Below are 18,258 nucleotides of genomic sequence, written 5' to 3' on the forward strand. Positions count from 1 at the left end.
CAGGGTGACAGAAGATTTGGTTGGTTGCTGGGACATGATGTCCTTTACATAACAAAGCACCAGAAACATGATTTACCCTGCGGGAGAAAGGACGGGTGAAGAAAGGTGTGCTGTTTACTAGTCCATCAACGTCCCCCCCTAACGGCACAGTTCTTTCTGGGCTTAAAGTCACATTTTGCTTAGAAACCAGAGGCTCCCTCTTTGCCTCTTTCAGCCGCTATTTCTGGGAAAGACAGAAGAGGAACGTTTAGATTGGAGGGGTCTTTGAGACACCCTGACAGATGACTAATGAGTATCCATAAAACCACAAAGAATAGCTGTATGGAGCCTGCGCACCACATCTTCTCTCCCTGGGAAACTAATTGCTCCGAATTGTTAACAGTAACATTATTTTTCTGGCAATCATTCCCTTTCAATGCCCAAAATGAGCGTGAAACAGGTCTTTTGACCAGACATAAAAGTTAAATGTCCCAATGTTGATCAAATTAACTTCAGCTATGCAACAATGGACTATATTTGTGAGAAAATAATGAGCCACAATAGGCTGCTTTATGCCCGGATTTCACAGTTCCAATGTAAAAATGTTTCTGTTGAACTAGACCAGGCAGAATTTCTAAAGGAGAACAGGAGCCATGTCAGACCCTTCAAATGAAATCTCATTTCACGGATTTGGACTCCAAGGACGATGTCAGGGCATCTTACTGACATGATCATCAGGCCAGCCGCGGCATAGCAGCACTGTGGTAAGTATGTATCAACTATAAGACTGGATGGGCAGTATGCGCAGCAGGGATATGCAACATGCGGCATTCCAGCTGCTGTGGGACTACACATCACAGCATGCCCTGACACAGTTTTTACATACCCTAATAGCAAAACTCTGGCAGGGCATGCTGGGATGTGTAGTTCCACGGCAGCTGGAGCGCCGCATGTTGCATATCCCTTGTTGTACATAGTATGTCCTCGGCAGATCACATAAGGCAGGGCCCTTACACATTAGCTCTGTAATAGTCCACATTAATACAGACAAAGAGGATTCAAGACAGCAAACACCACTATGGGATCTATTTACTAAGCCTTGGAGAGAGATAAAGTGGACGGAGATAAAGTACCAACCAATCAGCTTCTTACTGCCATGTTACAGGCTGTGGGGTCTATGTACTGAGCCTTGGGGAGAGATAAAGGGGCTAATTCAGACCTGATCGCTAGGCTGCGTTTTCGTACAGCGGCCGATCAGGTCTAAACGTCACCGCAATGCGCAGGTTCGTCACATGGGAATAAAGCGGATCACCGCTCAGCGATGGGTTTGTAAAAAGGATCCGTTCGCAAGAAGATTGACAGGAAGAAGGCATTTGTGGGTGGCAACTGACCGTTTTCTGGGAGTGGTTGGAAAAACGCAGGCGTGTCCAAGCGATTGCAGGGCGGGTGTCTGACGTCAATTCCGGCCCCGGACAGGCTGAAGTGAACGCAGTGGCTGAGTAAGTTCTGGGCTGCGCAGACACTGCATAACATCTGTTTGTACAGCTCTGCTACACATGCGATTGCACACTTGCACAGCTAAAATACCCTCCCCCTGTAGGCGGCGACTACCTGATCACAGCGCTGCAAAAATCACCTGCTAGCGATCAGGTCTGAATTAGGCCCAAAGTACCTACCAACCAACCAGTTTCTGTCATTTTTCTTTTTTAACGTCAATAAGTTTTATTGAATTTTATAACAAATGCAAAAAGGGGGGGGGGGGGTACAAAAAAGAATAGGGAGGGGAGGGATGTGCACGTCAATAAAGTCAAACATATATATATGAAACCGGGAACATAGCGACTGAGCAGGTATACAGGTATCATAGTCATACTAACAGATAGAAGTATACAGAGCTAGATCAATAGGGTTTACCAACCCCGGCCCAAGTATCAGGAGGGGAAAAACGGATAATACTGCAGGTACAACAGCCAATATAAACCTAGAGAAGAAGTATGAGAAGTGAGTCAATTAAGAGATAGTAGATTTTTCGTTCAGGCTGAATTGTAGAGGGGATGTCCTCATTGGGTGTGATATAAGGGCAGAACCTTCTCCCACCGTGACGTATTCATGCCAATGGAACCATTGCATAATGGGAGAGGAAACAGAGGGGGAATATGGCACACATTCAGTTTCCATGGTATAGTTCTGTCATTTTTCAAACACTGCCTGTAACATAACAGTTAAGAGCGTACTGGCTGGTACTATCTCTGCCAACTTTATCTCTCTCCAAGGATTACTAAATAGACCCCTTAATTTTCAAACATGAGTAAACTTCTAGATGACCTATTATGATGATAACATCACAACCTAAATAAATACAGGGCGCATAACAAGCAGAGACCACCATCCACAGCCTGGTCGGCCTTTATTACAGATATGACTGGTGGTGTATACGGCACTACAGAATAGCGCTGGGAATGTTACAAAGTGCAGCACATTCTTATTGCGGAGATCTCAGTCACAATTTTCTAAACACACTTTCATCACTAATCACTGTTTATTGCAGACAACAGGGATGTCAGTGACAGGTCTACAAGTCTAGGTTCTGGATGATGTCCTGATAGACCGCAGTGATTTCCAGCAGAATTAAGCAGGGGCTATCAGCAAAAACCGTACTGGATAATATGTTCACATGAACATGATAAATCTTCAGCACTAATTAGCTATTAAAGGACGCACAATGTGATGGGGCTATGAGTGGTACCCTGGGAGCCAGTGTGCTGATTTAAGGACCCAAGTAACAGCAGATGCATAAGGACCATAGGAATGCCCATTAGATATGAATCCCGCACGGTCAAGTCTGCCTGCAGAGATTTTATTGTGAGTTTTCTCACTGCGCATTCTATGGAACTAAGCGCGACTAAAGGCCATGCAGAGTCGTCGGCCCAGCTGCATCCTTGCTAATGTAGGGGGTGCAATTAGGCACTATTATGCAGGCTAAGGTCAGGTTGGGCATGTCCACAGATTTGCAAGCTATACAGACTTCTGTGCACCAAAGATAGGGCTGGTGCAAGTGTGCACAGATAATGATGGTTATGAAATGAAGCACACAGATAGGTCTGGTCGTGGAGACACTGTACGTACACTTTAGCATAACATATGCTCTTCGCTCTGTACATGCAATGCGGAAGCATCTGCTGCCAGGCTGCGTTCAACTCTACAATGGCCCTTTTGAGAGGACACCCCCATATCCTTCAGTTTGGCATGAGACACTTATAAGCTACACCAAATATAGCCAAGAGCACACTGAGATCACAGCTACCTCCTCCACCCATCACCTGTGCATGGGTCCTCCATTCCTTCTGTGGACATGACTACAGACATACCTATACTTTGGTATATACACTATGCGGAAATAATACACACACAGAAAAATCCTACTTGCACAACTGGAAAACACACAGTTGCCTATGAGAAGCACAGCAGTATTCTACTATAAGTGGCAGAAAGTACGGCCTTGCTGAATCAGGTAGACACGTACTATCCCCTTTCTTAGGTATACAGTCTCTAGGTTGACCACACTTAGGTTGACAGTCATTAGGTCGACATGCATTAGGCCTACAGGGTTTCTAAGTCAACATGGTAACCAGGTCGACATGACAAAAGGCCAACATGAGGTTTTCACAATTTTTTTTAATACTTTACGATCCAAGTGGACTACAATTGGGAATGGTAACCTGGGCCGAGCGCGGCGAGACACCTTGCCCGAAGCATGGCGAGCCATGAGAGGGGACACGGTGCACTAATGGGGGTTCCCGGTCACTCTACAAAGAAAACGACACCAAACCCCCCCCCCCCACAACTCATGTCGACCTTTTGTCATGCCAACCTTGCTCATGTCGACATGATGCGTGTGTCGACTTAGTCACTGTCAACCTAAGTGTGGTCGAGCCTATGAACCACACCCCTTTTTTATGGAATAAATCTGCTCTCCTATAAACTTGAACTTTCTTCTCCTTATTCAGCCGAGTTTGATGTTTGTCCACTGTTCTCAGTGCTGAAAACAGCCAGGTAGTGTTTCACCTCGGACTTTAAATCCCCACCTTATAAATCACCTTGGGGGAGGTATGTGAAATCTTCCTAAGGGGACAGAGAAGTGCCCATAGCAACCAGTATCTACCTATTATTTTGTACAATGTTCTAGATAAATGATAATTGCAATCTAATTGGTTGCTCTAAAAGGATCATACAAGATCACTTCAATGGGTCTCATTACACCGGTTAAGAGTCAAGCTCCTGCGGCTAGGGTCCATACACAGATGGATGTGACTTTTTCTCTGGCTTCTAAAGTGCCAATGCTTCAGTAACTAACACTGTAAAGTATTTATGCCAGTCAGAAAACATTTCATCAGACAGCCCTAAAAGACTTTCCAGTTGAAAGCAGGATTTTTTTCTCTCCGCATTGTTTGAAGCACTATAATGTTAAATGCTCTTTAGCCGTTTAAGGTCTTAAGAGGGAAAGACTTATCAGCTTCTGATTTCAGAGGCACTAAATCTGCATTATTAGGCCATGCCGTTAAAGGGATTTCCAGGACTGACTTTTAAACCTCTTCCCTCTCTGTTTATCTGACACTGAATGGTTCCTGCTGCTCAGATGGAAATGTCGATCCATGCAGCTTTAAGAGGGGATTACAGGCAAGAAAAGAAGCACTTTCCTCCTATATATGTTCTCACTTTCCCCTTTCCTACTGTCTGGAGGAGTGGTGCTACACAATGGTGAAAGATGGTTCCCAAAACCTTGAATAGGGACACTGTTGGTGGTAGCACTCATTCAAAGTGAGCTTCAGTGTATTGTCCACCCCAATCAGCCGATCAGAATAGAGTGTGCTGGTGGCTGCCAAAAGGTTAGCAGCGCCCATGAAAAGGGTTAGTCATTATTCACTGCTTTTACAGAACTGCTCCATTGTTCTGCCTAGCCCATCATTACACTATGGAGGTCCGGATCTGCGGCTCGGTGCTTTCTCAAAATGGCCAATCCGTGTGAATGCAATTCCACAAGTGGCAGAGCAATCTCGGATCCAGAGCTCACCCTCCTAGTCATGGAAGGATGAGACGCCGAGACACTTTCTTGGCAAATGTCACATTTTAATGATACCCATCGCAACATCTCTGACCCAAAGTTAACACTAACAACTACAGTCACTTCTCCCACCCCCTGTGCCAGACCATCCTGGGAGGTCTGGGGACACAAAATTAGTTTAATGAAGCAGGCTGCGTGCTACACGGAGGGGACAGGACAATGCAGGTGTTATTCAGCCTTGTGTCTAAACATGATCGATGTACAGTAACAGATATGACAGGCGCAGGAAGGAGTAGACAATAAGGGGTTTGCATTATAATGCTTAATTGCTTTAATTGTTTTGCAAGGCATATAATGGGCACAATGCTACACGTGTGTACAGTATATACGCATACACAAAAAGCACTAAGAGACAATCAAATGTCTTAGAGTAGGAATTTAAGTATTTTAAAGTAAATGTATTTGCCATTTTGAGAAACCACTTTCTCCGCATAAGCCAGTGAATCTCAGAATTTTACTCACAGCACTCCTAGGACAAAAAAGTTTCTTACTGACAAATTCAGCTAAATTATTAATTTAAACAACCTGTGCTCAACGGTCCATTATGAGATGGTGGACAGCGTGCCACTTCTGCTCGTCCGCATAATCTACGATTCGCGGCCACCAGCACTGGTTTTGCCCATCACAATGACCACAATTTAATCCTATACTGGACCACCAGCCCGTGGCACCCCTGCAAGTGCCCCGCAGCACTCGCTACCCAGCACGTGGAATAAAGGATTTGCTATTGTTAACATAAGTCCCATGAGCTATAACAATGCTTTTTTTGGGAACTTGAATGCAGTGTGGAGTGCTGTAACTCCTGTGGCCCGGAAATGCACCACATGACACAGAGGAGGGGTGGCAGGGGCATGAACAGTGGGGGTCGAATGGACAAATTATCATTTATTTCCACAAAAATAATATTATATAAATGTATATATGTATATAAATATATAATTTAACAAAGGTGTAAGGACATTGGCTACTGCCATATTTGTTACATGTTAGGCTCCTCCTTTTTTGTGACATCACTGCTACGTGCCACCTTTTAAGATGGAAAAACAGGGAGAGGGGGAAGGGGTGGGATGTGAATGTGTCCAACAGGCAACCTTTGTTTAACACAAGCACTGTTTATAAGCCCCAGTGTCAGAGGGGCATGCATGGTGCGAATGGGATAAGCAGCTATTGTCTAGACCTCTATGTATAACACAGTACAAATAATGACAAAGAGATGGCAGAGTGAGAAAGGACACTGGTTTCTCTGATTGTCCTAAATAGCCAGGCAGGGTGAACACAAAATGCGTCTTCTGCTTGTCTAAATCATCCATTTTTACGCTGAGCAATCTACAACCTTTTACATTGATGGAGGGAACTTTACTGCACATTTTCACATGGCTCAGAGAGTCTTACGCGCTGGTAAAATATTGCTACCCAGAACATATTGGGGCTCATGTAGAGTTGGACATATGCATGTTCTAATAGCAAAAAAATCCAAACTATACATGAAAGCATGCTTGTGTCCATATTCAGATCCACCTACATCTACGCTCAGGAACGGATTGGTGGGGTAAGGGAAAGCATAGGCTGACTACATTAAGGGGATGTTCAAGTAAGCGCGACAGAGGTAGGGTCTGGGCATAGACCCAGAATCACTTTGTAGGCGCTCGGCCACTGCTGCAAACTCTGCACTTATGACAATGGTCAGAAGCCACTTCTGATTGGCTGAGTCTGATCACCTCCATCTGTACATAAATCATTAGGGTGGCTTCTATATTATATGAAGTCATGCTCAGCTATTTACATTACTTAATGGAGTTGACCATTCCCTTTGATTTTTAAAGGGTAGGATTATTTTTTAATTTTATTGTTCTTACGCAGGGTTCGGTATGTAATACGGCCGAACGGGATGCCGAAAGTCACTATCCTGACATCGGCATCCCAAGTGGTAGAATGAAAAATATGACCTAAGTTACATGAGCCCCTTTAGTGTTGTTCCATAAAAAACTGATTGCACAGAGCCCTCACTCTGTTCTTAGTACCAAGAATTTCCTGTATTTACTTTGTCCATCATCTGATTGTCAATTTATACATGTGTAACTGACCTATTTGGATGTCAGAATGCACCAATAATACACTTTACTACCAACAGATGTACACATGGCCCCTGCCTGCTCTCCACCATCCCCCTGGGCTTTATACCTCTGGAATATGGATGGCGCCGAGTTTAGAGAATGGATTATATAATCCTTAAATGCAGGCAGGTGTGGAAAAACAATTATAATTGTTCATTAACAAGTTAATGAATAGATTGATAAAAGGAAAATATATACATTTTGTGTAAATACAATTGTGGTAGCAGTGCTGGTGGTTAATAGTCCTTGGACAAGGAGTATTGACCCCCAGCACTGCATCCACTTGTGTCACCTCTGGTACTAATTGGACTCTTTGCCTCTTTTGGACACTACAAACGATCTATCATTGGAACCCGAAACCACCCCCCTGCTGCTATTTGGATCTTCATCTGCAAACTGAGATCCTTTGGGGACTGCATTCATAAGGACCGGGTAAATAACAACATCCAAAGTGAACCAAAGATATTGAGGAATGAGCCCTAACCGGAAGTTGTGCATAGCACATAATATGAGTGAGATCTAAGTGGTCTAAATCCAAAGTTCTCTGTCGTTATTTGAGAACAGATAGAAAATCGTGACAGTTCCCAAGAGACTTTTTAATTCTATTTTACTTGTATGTTTAATAAATTCTTGTAATTTTAATTTATTATCGTCCCTTATTGGTTTTACAGCCGGCGCCAGTATACTTTTTACCGCATGTAGTAACCCTGATTCACAATACACCACACAGTAATGCCAATCATTATGGTTACATCACTGCCTTTAATCACGTTGCACTACACAATTGTACCCTTTTTACATGTTATACCACACAGTAGTGCTCTCTATATACAATATCCACAGTAGTAGTGCCCCTTACACATAATGCCCACAGTAGTAGTGCCCCTTACACATAAGGCCCACAGTAGCAGTGCCCCTTACACATAATGTCCGTAGTTGTTGTGCTCCTTACACATAATGACCACAGTAGTGCTGCTTATACACATAATGCCCACAGTAGTGCCCCTTATACACATCTCTGTCTCTCCAGCAGCTCACTGCCTGTGTACCTCCACCAGCTTTATTCCCTATATTCCTCCAGCAGCTTCCCCACCTCTCTTGTCCCTCCAGCTCCCTCTCATCTTGTCCTCAAGATGCACAAAACCTGAGGAGGGGATGAATGCTGTCCAACAGTGTGTGTGAGTACCAGGAGAGGTGGGCTGTAGATTGCATAGGACCATGGAGTCACCAGGACCTGAGAAAGGGGGAGGTGGCTGCAGCTAATCAGTAACACTAGCGACGCTTGCATCATTGATTAACAGATGATGGGGCGGGCTTTTCTGTTGAAATTACTGTGCAGGGATATGGAGGAGGTGGAACTGCTACCATTACAGGTGGTGGAACTCCGTTCCACCTCGTCCTCTCTCCCCCCCCCCCCCCACACTTTAACCTCTGATGTCCGGTCTATTTAAAATGAAAAACCTCTAGCAAATTATTTCAATTATTTCGGCCCATTAAGGGCAGGTCTGTAAATGCAGGAGGCAGAATGTCACCATCCGAACGTCCTGAACTCCAGTTTGTCCTGAAGTGCTGCTTAGCCGGATTGCTTAAAAGCTGGATATGGACTACACTGTCCTTGCACTAGTATACCTGCATTAGAATTCGATCGTCCAAGTCAAATGCTTAACCCTTTATGACCCATTGCATGTTTCCAGTGTATTCCAGTTGATACACTGTTAAGAAAGACGAATGAGGCCCTAAGTAACCCCCTCACAAAAAAAATAAAAAAATGATTTGGCTATTTAGACCCAATGTCCATCCTAATGGACAACGATTTGCTAGCGTTGAAGCTCGTACACCAAACTTTGCAATTCATTCTAATTCCATGTTTTGATACTCTAGCAACTCCAAATACTGTTCGCATAATGATTTTGCTGAAATTTGATTGATAAGGTATATTGTTTTATTGTAAAGTGGGATACTCACCTTACGGCGATCTTTCTATCGACCAGTGCGGCCATCTTCCGGAAAATCTTCACAGTATTTTCATACATTTAAATGGACTTTGGGATTTGAATGGCAACAGTCATCACAATACAGTCTACCCCAGTCTTTCCAAAAACTTTTCTGAGTAACGGCGCCCCAGAGTATCAGATTTCTTTTTCATGGCACCCCTAGGCCAAAAGTTTCTTATTGAGAAATTTACAAATAAATAATAAATGAAGTAAATTGTGCTTATATGTCATCCTTAGGTTCATTTGTGTGGTGAGGGACAAGATTTACTTCTGTTTGTCCACATGTTTTATGATTGTCAGCCACCAGCATTGGTTTTGACTATTACATTGACCATAAATAATCTGAACTGCTCCTGGACCACCAATCTAAGGCACCCCTGCAAGTGCCCAGAGGCACCCCAGGGTGCCAAGGCACACAGTGTGAGAACCATTGGTCTACGCAATAAATGTTTTAATAATGTCCATTTAAATGGACAAGGGGTCATAAAGGGTTAAGGTAATTATCACGGTGGGTGGACACGGCTTATGAATGTACAACAACGTTCTATTGATGCTCCGACCTGGCACGTGTAGTGGTGGTGCACAAACATGGTATTACTGCACCTAGGAGGGTATCCTGGGCTGTATCAAGACAGTCACAGTACACATACTTACGGAGTAACCCTTCTATGCACACCCCTCACCCACCCCCAGAACAGACCACCCCCTCTTACAGTCACTACTGGGCTTATTTTGAAGCCTACAAACTCCTTCTCCACGACCCTAAACATATTCAAGCTGTATGTGCTAAAAAAAAAAAAAAATAAAAAAAAAAAATCATGTGATGTCAGGAAGTGCAAAACCAACACTTATTTAGAAAGAACTGATAGAAGGTAAGTTATGGCAGAACCTGTTGTACTTAACCAAATGCATCTGGGAAATGAAGAACAAAATTAGCAGACCAATGTGATGTGTCCATTCCGCTCACACACCACTAGGGGAGCTATTACAAAGCATTCTGAAAACAAATACGAAGATATAAGGGTAATAACTGCAGCGGCGGCCACATACCTATTTAAAACATAACTTAGAGCCTTCTGTCGTATTCCTGAGTAGGTGGACGGGCTGGATTCCCAAGCAATTAAATTGGAAGCATCATGGAAAAGATGAATGTTCACCAAGTCAAAGGCACTGCAAAAAAGAGACGTGACAGGTGCCAATATTTAGTACATTGCATTACAGTACTACATGCTTAGAAGATAAAACATACAGGCATGCACACAGTCATCAGGTTGATAAATGTTGAGGTTTTCTATTTCTAAACTTATTATTTTGAACATTTACTTTTACCATTTTTAGTGGTTGTTAATTACGCGGACAGATGTATCACTATTATAAATCTCCCATAAAATAATTGTCCCGCTGCTCCAAATCTCCCACTGCCTGGCTGAAGTCAGAGATTACTTTATCACGTCAGGCAGTCCGATGTGAGTTTTAAAACCAGCCGCATCTATGTTATAACACATTAGTGGAACAATGGTGCCAGTTTAATTTGGTAACAAATGGGTTTCTAGAAATGGCATATAGTTATAGTGTACACTCTTAAAACATAGAACAGTCATCAAAAAAGCTTTTCAAAACACCCATGCACCACCGCCAACGTATGCCCCCGCTTCTCCTCGCTGATCACCTCTTCCACCTGCAAGATTTCTCCCACTCTGCCCCTAATCTCAGGAATTACCCTCTCACGCTCAATCTACCCAACACCGCTGACACAAACTTCCTGTTCTATTTATTATGGTTCTAATCGCCTAATTCTACCAATCCCATCATGCAATGCCTTCCTTCACCTGACAAAACATGTTGTTGCTGAAACTGGGATATAAACAGGAAAAAGTTTTAGCCAGTGTTCCTTTTAGCTTGACGGGATGTAGTTCTATTGCCGTCAGTCAGGAGGATCCCAGCAGTCAGGATACAAATGCCGGAATCCCGACAACTGACAATGCCGCCAACCGAAATCCCAGCTAACAGGGGCTATTCCCACTCATGGGTGTCCACGACCAGGGCCGGCAACAGAAATCTTGGGGCCCCATACAATGATATCTATAGGGCCCCTTCAGATGTCCTGTAACTGCCTGCAACAGAGCTGTACCCAGAAGAGCAGGTGTACACTTGCGCTGCACAGTCACTGTGTGCGATAGGCTCCTGTCACTCAGACTGCGCCCACACCGCCTAAAACTCGCTGCCCTATTTGGATAAGATGGCTCACATCTCTGCTGGGCAGTAAGTGGCATATCCTTGGGGCCCGGTACAGGTGTCCCCTTTGAACCCCCGTCGTCGGCCCTGTCCACGACACCCATCTAGTGGGAATAGAACCTGTAGTGAGCGCAGCGAGCCCGCAAGGGGCTTCGTTGCGCTTGCCCCATGGCTGGGATCCTGGTGTCGGTATGCAGACCGCCGGCATCCAATACCCAACGCAGCTTGACCTAAAGTCAGTGTTACTCAAAATTGGTCCTCAAGGCGCAGATGGTTAAATCAAAATAACGGAGAACTAATTAAGTCACCTAAGCTTCAGTATAGCTATCCTTATAATCTGGACCGTTCGTGTGTCTTCAGAACAGAGGTTGGAATTTTGGCTTATATGACAAAAGTGGATTTAATTAAACATCATATACCCGGTCTCAACAGGCCCTAAATGATTTATTTGCAAGGAGATGTCACCTTCATTTGCATTGTTTACCACTCACACAAGTTCCCAGACTTACAAATTGCTTTTGTTACACTGCCTGTAAGCAAAAGGTCTTAGATAACGTACCAGTCAGTAATACACCACCGCGTTCGTATAAAGCCTTTTCTAGATGATTTGCTCTGAAAAATAAACACAACACGGAAGCGTTTTTTAATGGAGGAGCAGCTGTGTCACTAATGAGAAAAACCGTAAAGTGATATTAATTTCACAACTCAGAGAGTAGACAACCTGGATTACAGTCATCGTAACAGAACATCTATATTGTGGCAAAGACACACCAAAAATGATTAATGCTGTGCATGTGTGCTTTCTGTAGAAGCATATACTATATATGTACAGTAAATAATACAGGTTGAGTCTCCCTTATCCAAAATGCTTGGGACCAGAGGAATTTTGGATATGGGATTTTTCCGTATTTTGGAATAATTGCATACCATAATGAGATATCATGGTGATGGGACCTAAATCTAAGCACAGAATGCATTTATGTTTCATATACACCTTATACACACAGCCTGATGTCAATTTTAGCCAATAATTTTTATAACTTTGTGCATTGAACAAAGTGTGTGTACATCCACACAATTCATTTATGTTTCATATACACCTTATACACACAGCCTGAAGGTCATTTAATACAATATTTTTAATAACTTGTGTATTAAACAAAGTTTGTGTACATTGAGCCATCAAAAAACAAAGGTTTCAGTATTTCACTCTCACTCAAAAAAGTCCGTATTTCGGAATATTTGGATATGGGATACTCAACCTGTATAAGAGAAAGTAGTTATGCATACCCTCCAACTGGGGTGTAGTATGGTATGCCGACAACCAGGATCCCGGCGGCCAGCATACCGGTGCCGGAATCCCGACCGCCAGCATACCGTCAGCAGGACGAGCGCAAATGAGCCCCTTGCGGGCTCGCTGCGGACGCGGTGGCACGCCACGCTATTTATTTTCCCTCCAGGGGAGTTGTGGACCCCCAAGAGGGAGAATAGGTGTCGATATGCCGGGTGTCGGAATTCCAGCACCGGTATACTGAGCGCCAGGATCCCAACAGCCGGCATACTGAATACCACCCCTCCAGCTGTACCTTTTCGGCAGGTACAGTACCTTTTTTTATGGTTTGTACAGATTTTTGGTTCTCCAAACTCCTACTGAAAGTATAGGAAAAGGGGCGTGGCCACACACCTTTCCTAATTTGTACCAATTTTTGTGTGTAAAATGTATGGTTATGAGGTCATTGTGCCAGTGCTCATTTAGGAAAACTTGTTTGTTTATGAAAAAGACTAAAGCTGGGTACACACTGGGTCGACATTGCCACTGATCAATGGACCCAGCGACCGATTATGGTAAACATACACAATAACCGCACAATATGTCTGGCCGGACATCACAACTGCATTTAAATTTGCCCCGCCCAGTTGTAATGTCAATGTTGGTGGTTCCTGCGGCCCAGCATAGCAGGTCGGTCAGTCAGTTGTCCGTACACACAGGCAGATGCAGTGATATAGCTGCAAAAATATACATCTGCATTTGCCGTGCTACAGAGCTGACAATACGCCGTTCACAGACATATAGGGGGGGGATTCAAATGTTTGAAAAGTCGGTAGGGTGTCTATTAGATAGACTCCCAACTGACTTTTCAAACATTTGAATCTCCCACATAGGGTGTACATACAAACTTATGCACTTGACAATATATCGTTTGTCGGCTGTAAGTCACCCTAGATAAGATGTACCCAGAAAAATAACCCCCAAAAACCCCCCCACTTGTTCTTCGATATTGTTCTGCACTCGGTCTTGTGCTTTTATATCGATTACAGAAAGCAGTGATTTTTAAAAGCCATAGATTCTAATGCAGGGATTACATTAATCACCGTATATAACATAATCTTACTGTACCTCTGACTGAGCAGGAGAGATACATGTGACCATCCACAGAGGTGTAGCTAGGCGCCATGGTGCCCGGAGCAAGAGTATGTTTCAGCACCTCCCTCCCCTGTACTGACCACCCCACAAAGATGACCCCCCCCCCCCAAACTCTCGATGAAAATAATACACCAAAATTTGCCGCTCCCCCCCACCACGACTTGATAATCCCCCAGTGCCTCATTGAAAATAATACCCTAGATCTGCCATACCAGACCTGATAATCCCACTACTGTATGTTACAACCCCTCAGGCTGCTGCGACACAGCTCTCTCTGCTTCTCAGGCCTTTCTGGGACATTATGTTCATGTTTCAATGAAAATAATGTCCTAGAATTGCCTGAGGGGCAGAGACAGCTGTGCTGCAGCAGCCTGGAGGGCAGAGAGCTGCACTGCAGCAGCCTGAGGGGCAGACAGAGGTCATGAGGTGCTGCAGCAGCTAGGGCAGAGAGAACTGTTGCAGCATCTGAAGTAGAGACATGTGCTGCAGCTTCCAGGAAAGAGAGTGGTGCTGCAGCAGCGGGGGCAGAGAGTGGTATAACAGGACAGAAGTAACCCTGCTGCACAGCTACAAGGAGATAGCGAGACAAATAAAAATGGCGAGCAGAGCTCTGGCATGTGCCGGCTGTCAGTGTCTCCTGCTGTCGCCTCTGGCCTGCCCTGTTCCCTACCTAGTCTCTGAGTCCGAGTCAGTGTGCTCCCCTCTGCTGCTCTGCGGCTGCCAGGACAGTGGGCTGTAGAAATAGTGGGTGATGGGCGGAGCCACCCTCGCTACACCCCTGACCATCCATGCCTATAATAAGGGACACACATGGTTTATACACATTCTGGGGGTCCTCTGCTAGCCCCTGAAACATGTAATTCACATATGTCCCTTAGGAAGGCTCAGAATGTATTTATCTTTATAGAATATAATATTTATTTATTTTTTGACCGCATCTGTGACAGGATAATGTGTTTCACAATTATTTCAAATGGGCCTAGACTTTATCATCGCCTTGGTGAAATGCGTCATGCAGCGTTCCGAGAATAATAGATGCTTTGGAAGCTGCGAGTCTGACCAGAAAAAGCAGATCATACAGAGTTTAGTAATAAGAAATAGCAGTTTGATGCTGAAAAAAATGGGTTTTAATATACAATGTTATTATACAACGTTCCTAAAACAGATATAAAAAACAGTTCGTTATTTAAGGAGTAGCCAGTTTCTCAGAATACATGCATTTATTGCTAACAGCCGCAAACTACCATAGAGATCACTAGTTAGGATAAAAACACAGAATACGTGGAACAAAACAAAAATGGACCACAAAATGTAACGCGTTTCTTTACTTCTATCGCTTTCTTTTCTTTTATTGCAGGGGTAGGCAATAGGTGTGGTACGTAACATTGACAATGTCAGCACTGGCATAATGTAAACTTTTCCACGTGTCGACAGTCCTAACGCTCCTATGTTTATATCGCAGACATGCATAATGTCACAATTTTGAACACGTTATTATGTTGACTATCGTTATGACTGAATATTTTTACATTCTGAACCTGTGTACATTACAGCGTTGACATAGTAACTACATACTGCATAGAACATGTGGCACTTCAGCCACTGTGGAGTAGGAAGCTATGTAGTTCCACATGCTCCCTACTCCTGTTTTATCTAATTGGTCTTTAGTACTAGCCTCTCATTTCGGGATATGAAACCACTATAGGCGAGTTGGAAAAGTGAGGAGCACAATTAGTAACTAATTATTACCTTGAGTTCATTAGTCACTTTATGACCAGGGGATATGGTCATTAGGTCGACACAGCTTCAGTTGACAGTCATTAGGTCGACAACTGAAGGTCGACATGTACTAGGTCGACAGGTCAAAAGGTCAATGAGTTTTTTTTCTTTTAAAAATTCATTTTTGGATTTTTGTCCATACTTGATGATCCACGTGGATTACAATTGGAACGGTAACCTGTTCTGAGCGAAGCGAGCCATGCGAGGGGACACTGTGCACTAATTGGGGTTCACCGTCACTTTACGAAGAAAAATACACCAAAAACAGTCCAAAAACCTCACGTCAACCTTTTCACCTGTCGACCTAGTACATATCGACCTAATTCCCATGTTGACCTAGTGCCCGTGTCGACCTTCAGTGGTCGACCTAATGACTGTCGACCTACGTTGGGTCGACCCAACGACCCATACCCATGACCAAATCAAAAGATTTATCAAAGCTTGGAGAGAGAGAGAAAGAGAAACCAGAGTGATAAAGTACCAACCAATCAGCTTCTGTAATGTTACAGGCTGTGCCATAAAAATAGTTGATTGGTTGGTACCTTATCTATCGCCACTATTTGATAAATCTCCCTACCTCTTGGGCAGAGGTTATTAGTGCAAGCAATCAGATAGGACTTTGTTGTTTTTTATATAGAGAAACTATATCTGTAATAGAAATAAAAAGATGTGCAATTCCCCAAATTTCATAATTCCAAATATTCCTCCCAAAATGTAACCAACTTCTTGTGTCAGGTAAAGAACACTTCATTCAAGCTTTGCTACAGTTAAAAGGATCAGGACGGTTTACATTATAGGGTTACAAAGTTCTGCTCCATTATGGTATAATGACGAGTGCACACAGGTCCAATGTATTTGTGTGTGCAAATACATCTGGAAAAGAGGAAGATGGTGGCTATACTGGGATTATAGAGACAGCTATAGGGTGGAAAGTCCTTTTTTTAAATCTATTTTTAGTTATTTGTGTGTGGGGGAGGTGGGGAGCTTCTTTCTGTATAACATTTATATATTTTTGTTTAAGTACATTACAAGCAAAAATGCAGGAGGAGCCTCTTCCACAACACATAGCGCAGTCTACTGTAAGTGTGATTGGGCAGGAAACAATGGTTCTCAAATATTTTACTTAATTACGGGGGGGGGGGGGAATTGTGTTGATTTAATTTGAACACTTTCGGCAAACCGTATAGCGGAGGGGAGGCTCTGACTGATTTTCCCTGGCATGAATACTCTAAAGCTGGGAACGACTGTGCGACCCAGTTACGCATTGTCACTATAGATTGCTTTGTCGTACACACTACCCGATCTGCCATACGACAACGGAAAGTATCGCTTAATGTAACACTGAGTCACCCGTGGAATAATCCCATCTGATCCATCGTGGATTGCTACATCAAATACTGTATATCTAATAAGGGTGATGCGTTTACGTGACCGGCGGTCAGGAAGCCGCGGTATAATGTGCACCCAGCTTTACATCCAGTGTAATGTAAATAGAATGAAGGGGGGAAAAACTGGAGAACAATATATACCTTCCTTAATATTTATGGGATATTTAGAATAATTGATATACAAATTCTAATCCAATGCGGATTACATATCTAAGAAACATTAAAACACAACATTAAAAATAAGATCTAGTTTAACGCACAGTGAAATCATATACAAGTTGAGTATCCCATATCCAAAATGCTTGGGACCAGAAGTATTTTGGATATCAAATTTTTCCGTATTTTGGAATAATTGCATACCATAATGAGATATCATGACGATGGGACCCAAGTCTAAGCACAGAATGCATTTATGTTTCATATACACCTTATACACACAGCCTGAAGGTCATTTTAGCCAATATTTTGAATGACTGTGTATTAAACAAAGTTTGTGTACATTGAGGAATCAGAAAAAAAAGGTTTCACTATCTCACTCAAAAAATTCTGTATTTTGGAATATTCCGTATTTTGGAATATTTGGATATGGGATACTCAACCTGTAATGTCATAAGCCTGTTCTCATCAATAAACCCAATATTTGGGTATCAAAGTAATAATGAACAGTATAGAGTTTAGATGGAATGAATTGAAATTGGAAGACCAAATGATTGTAGCCAGTCCTGCAAACAGAAGGACATTACCAGTCCCATGGATGGAGTCCTCTTTAGCAGGAACCACTTTGCGCCGCAGCTGGGTTCTCTAGTACACGGTTTGCTACAGCTGCTGATGGTAGGTGTAAACAAATAGAGGTCGTTCTAGTTAAACAATGGCAAGGGGAAAAAAAACTCACTCGCTGCCAATACAGGCCACCTACTGCATTTTCCTGCCTATGACTTACAGTGTCCTCAGACGTATGTTGACCTGGCCACAGTATCTGCCTTACATGCCCTTTTATAAATGGCTGATAATCTGCCGTCGACTGCAATTAGCATCTTATCCCCATGGCTATGCCTTACAATGGAATTCTAGTAGAACTGGAGGGAAACCTTATTTTTTCAATATGTATTAAAACAGGGTTTCCTCAATCGTGGTCCTCAAACCTAACAGTCCAGTTTTTAAGGAAATCCATTCATGAGCATGGATGGTTTAATCAAACTGACTGAAATGCTAATTGTCACCT

At 43.2% G+C, this 18,258-nt stretch overlaps 1 protein-coding gene across 4 annotated transcripts in view; it reads right to left on the reverse strand.

Moving 5' to 3' along the window:
- Positions 1 to 18,258, reverse strand: part of INPP5A (inositol polyphosphate-5-phosphatase A) — a 911,370-nt gene that overhangs the window by 290,023 nt on the left and 603,089 nt on the right. For all 4 annotated transcript variants that reach the window (XM_063962166.1, XM_063962167.1, XM_063962168.1 and 1 more), the window contains exons 7-8: positions 12,004 to 12,056; positions 10,260 to 10,379 (exon numbers count right to left, since the gene is read on the reverse strand). In XM_063962166.1, the coding sequence (XP_063818236.1) occupies positions 10,260 to 10,379; positions 12,004 to 12,056 (173 nt within the window). The remainder of the gene's footprint in view (positions 1 to 10,259; positions 10,380 to 12,003; positions 12,057 to 18,258) is intronic.

The sequence above is a fragment of the Pseudophryne corroboree genome, chromosome 3 (assembly GCF_028390025.1).
Source record: "Pseudophryne corroboree isolate aPseCor3 chromosome 3, aPseCor3.hap2, whole genome shotgun sequence".
Taxonomy (NCBI): Eukaryota; Metazoa; Chordata; class Amphibia; order Anura; family Myobatrachidae; genus Pseudophryne; species Pseudophryne corroboree.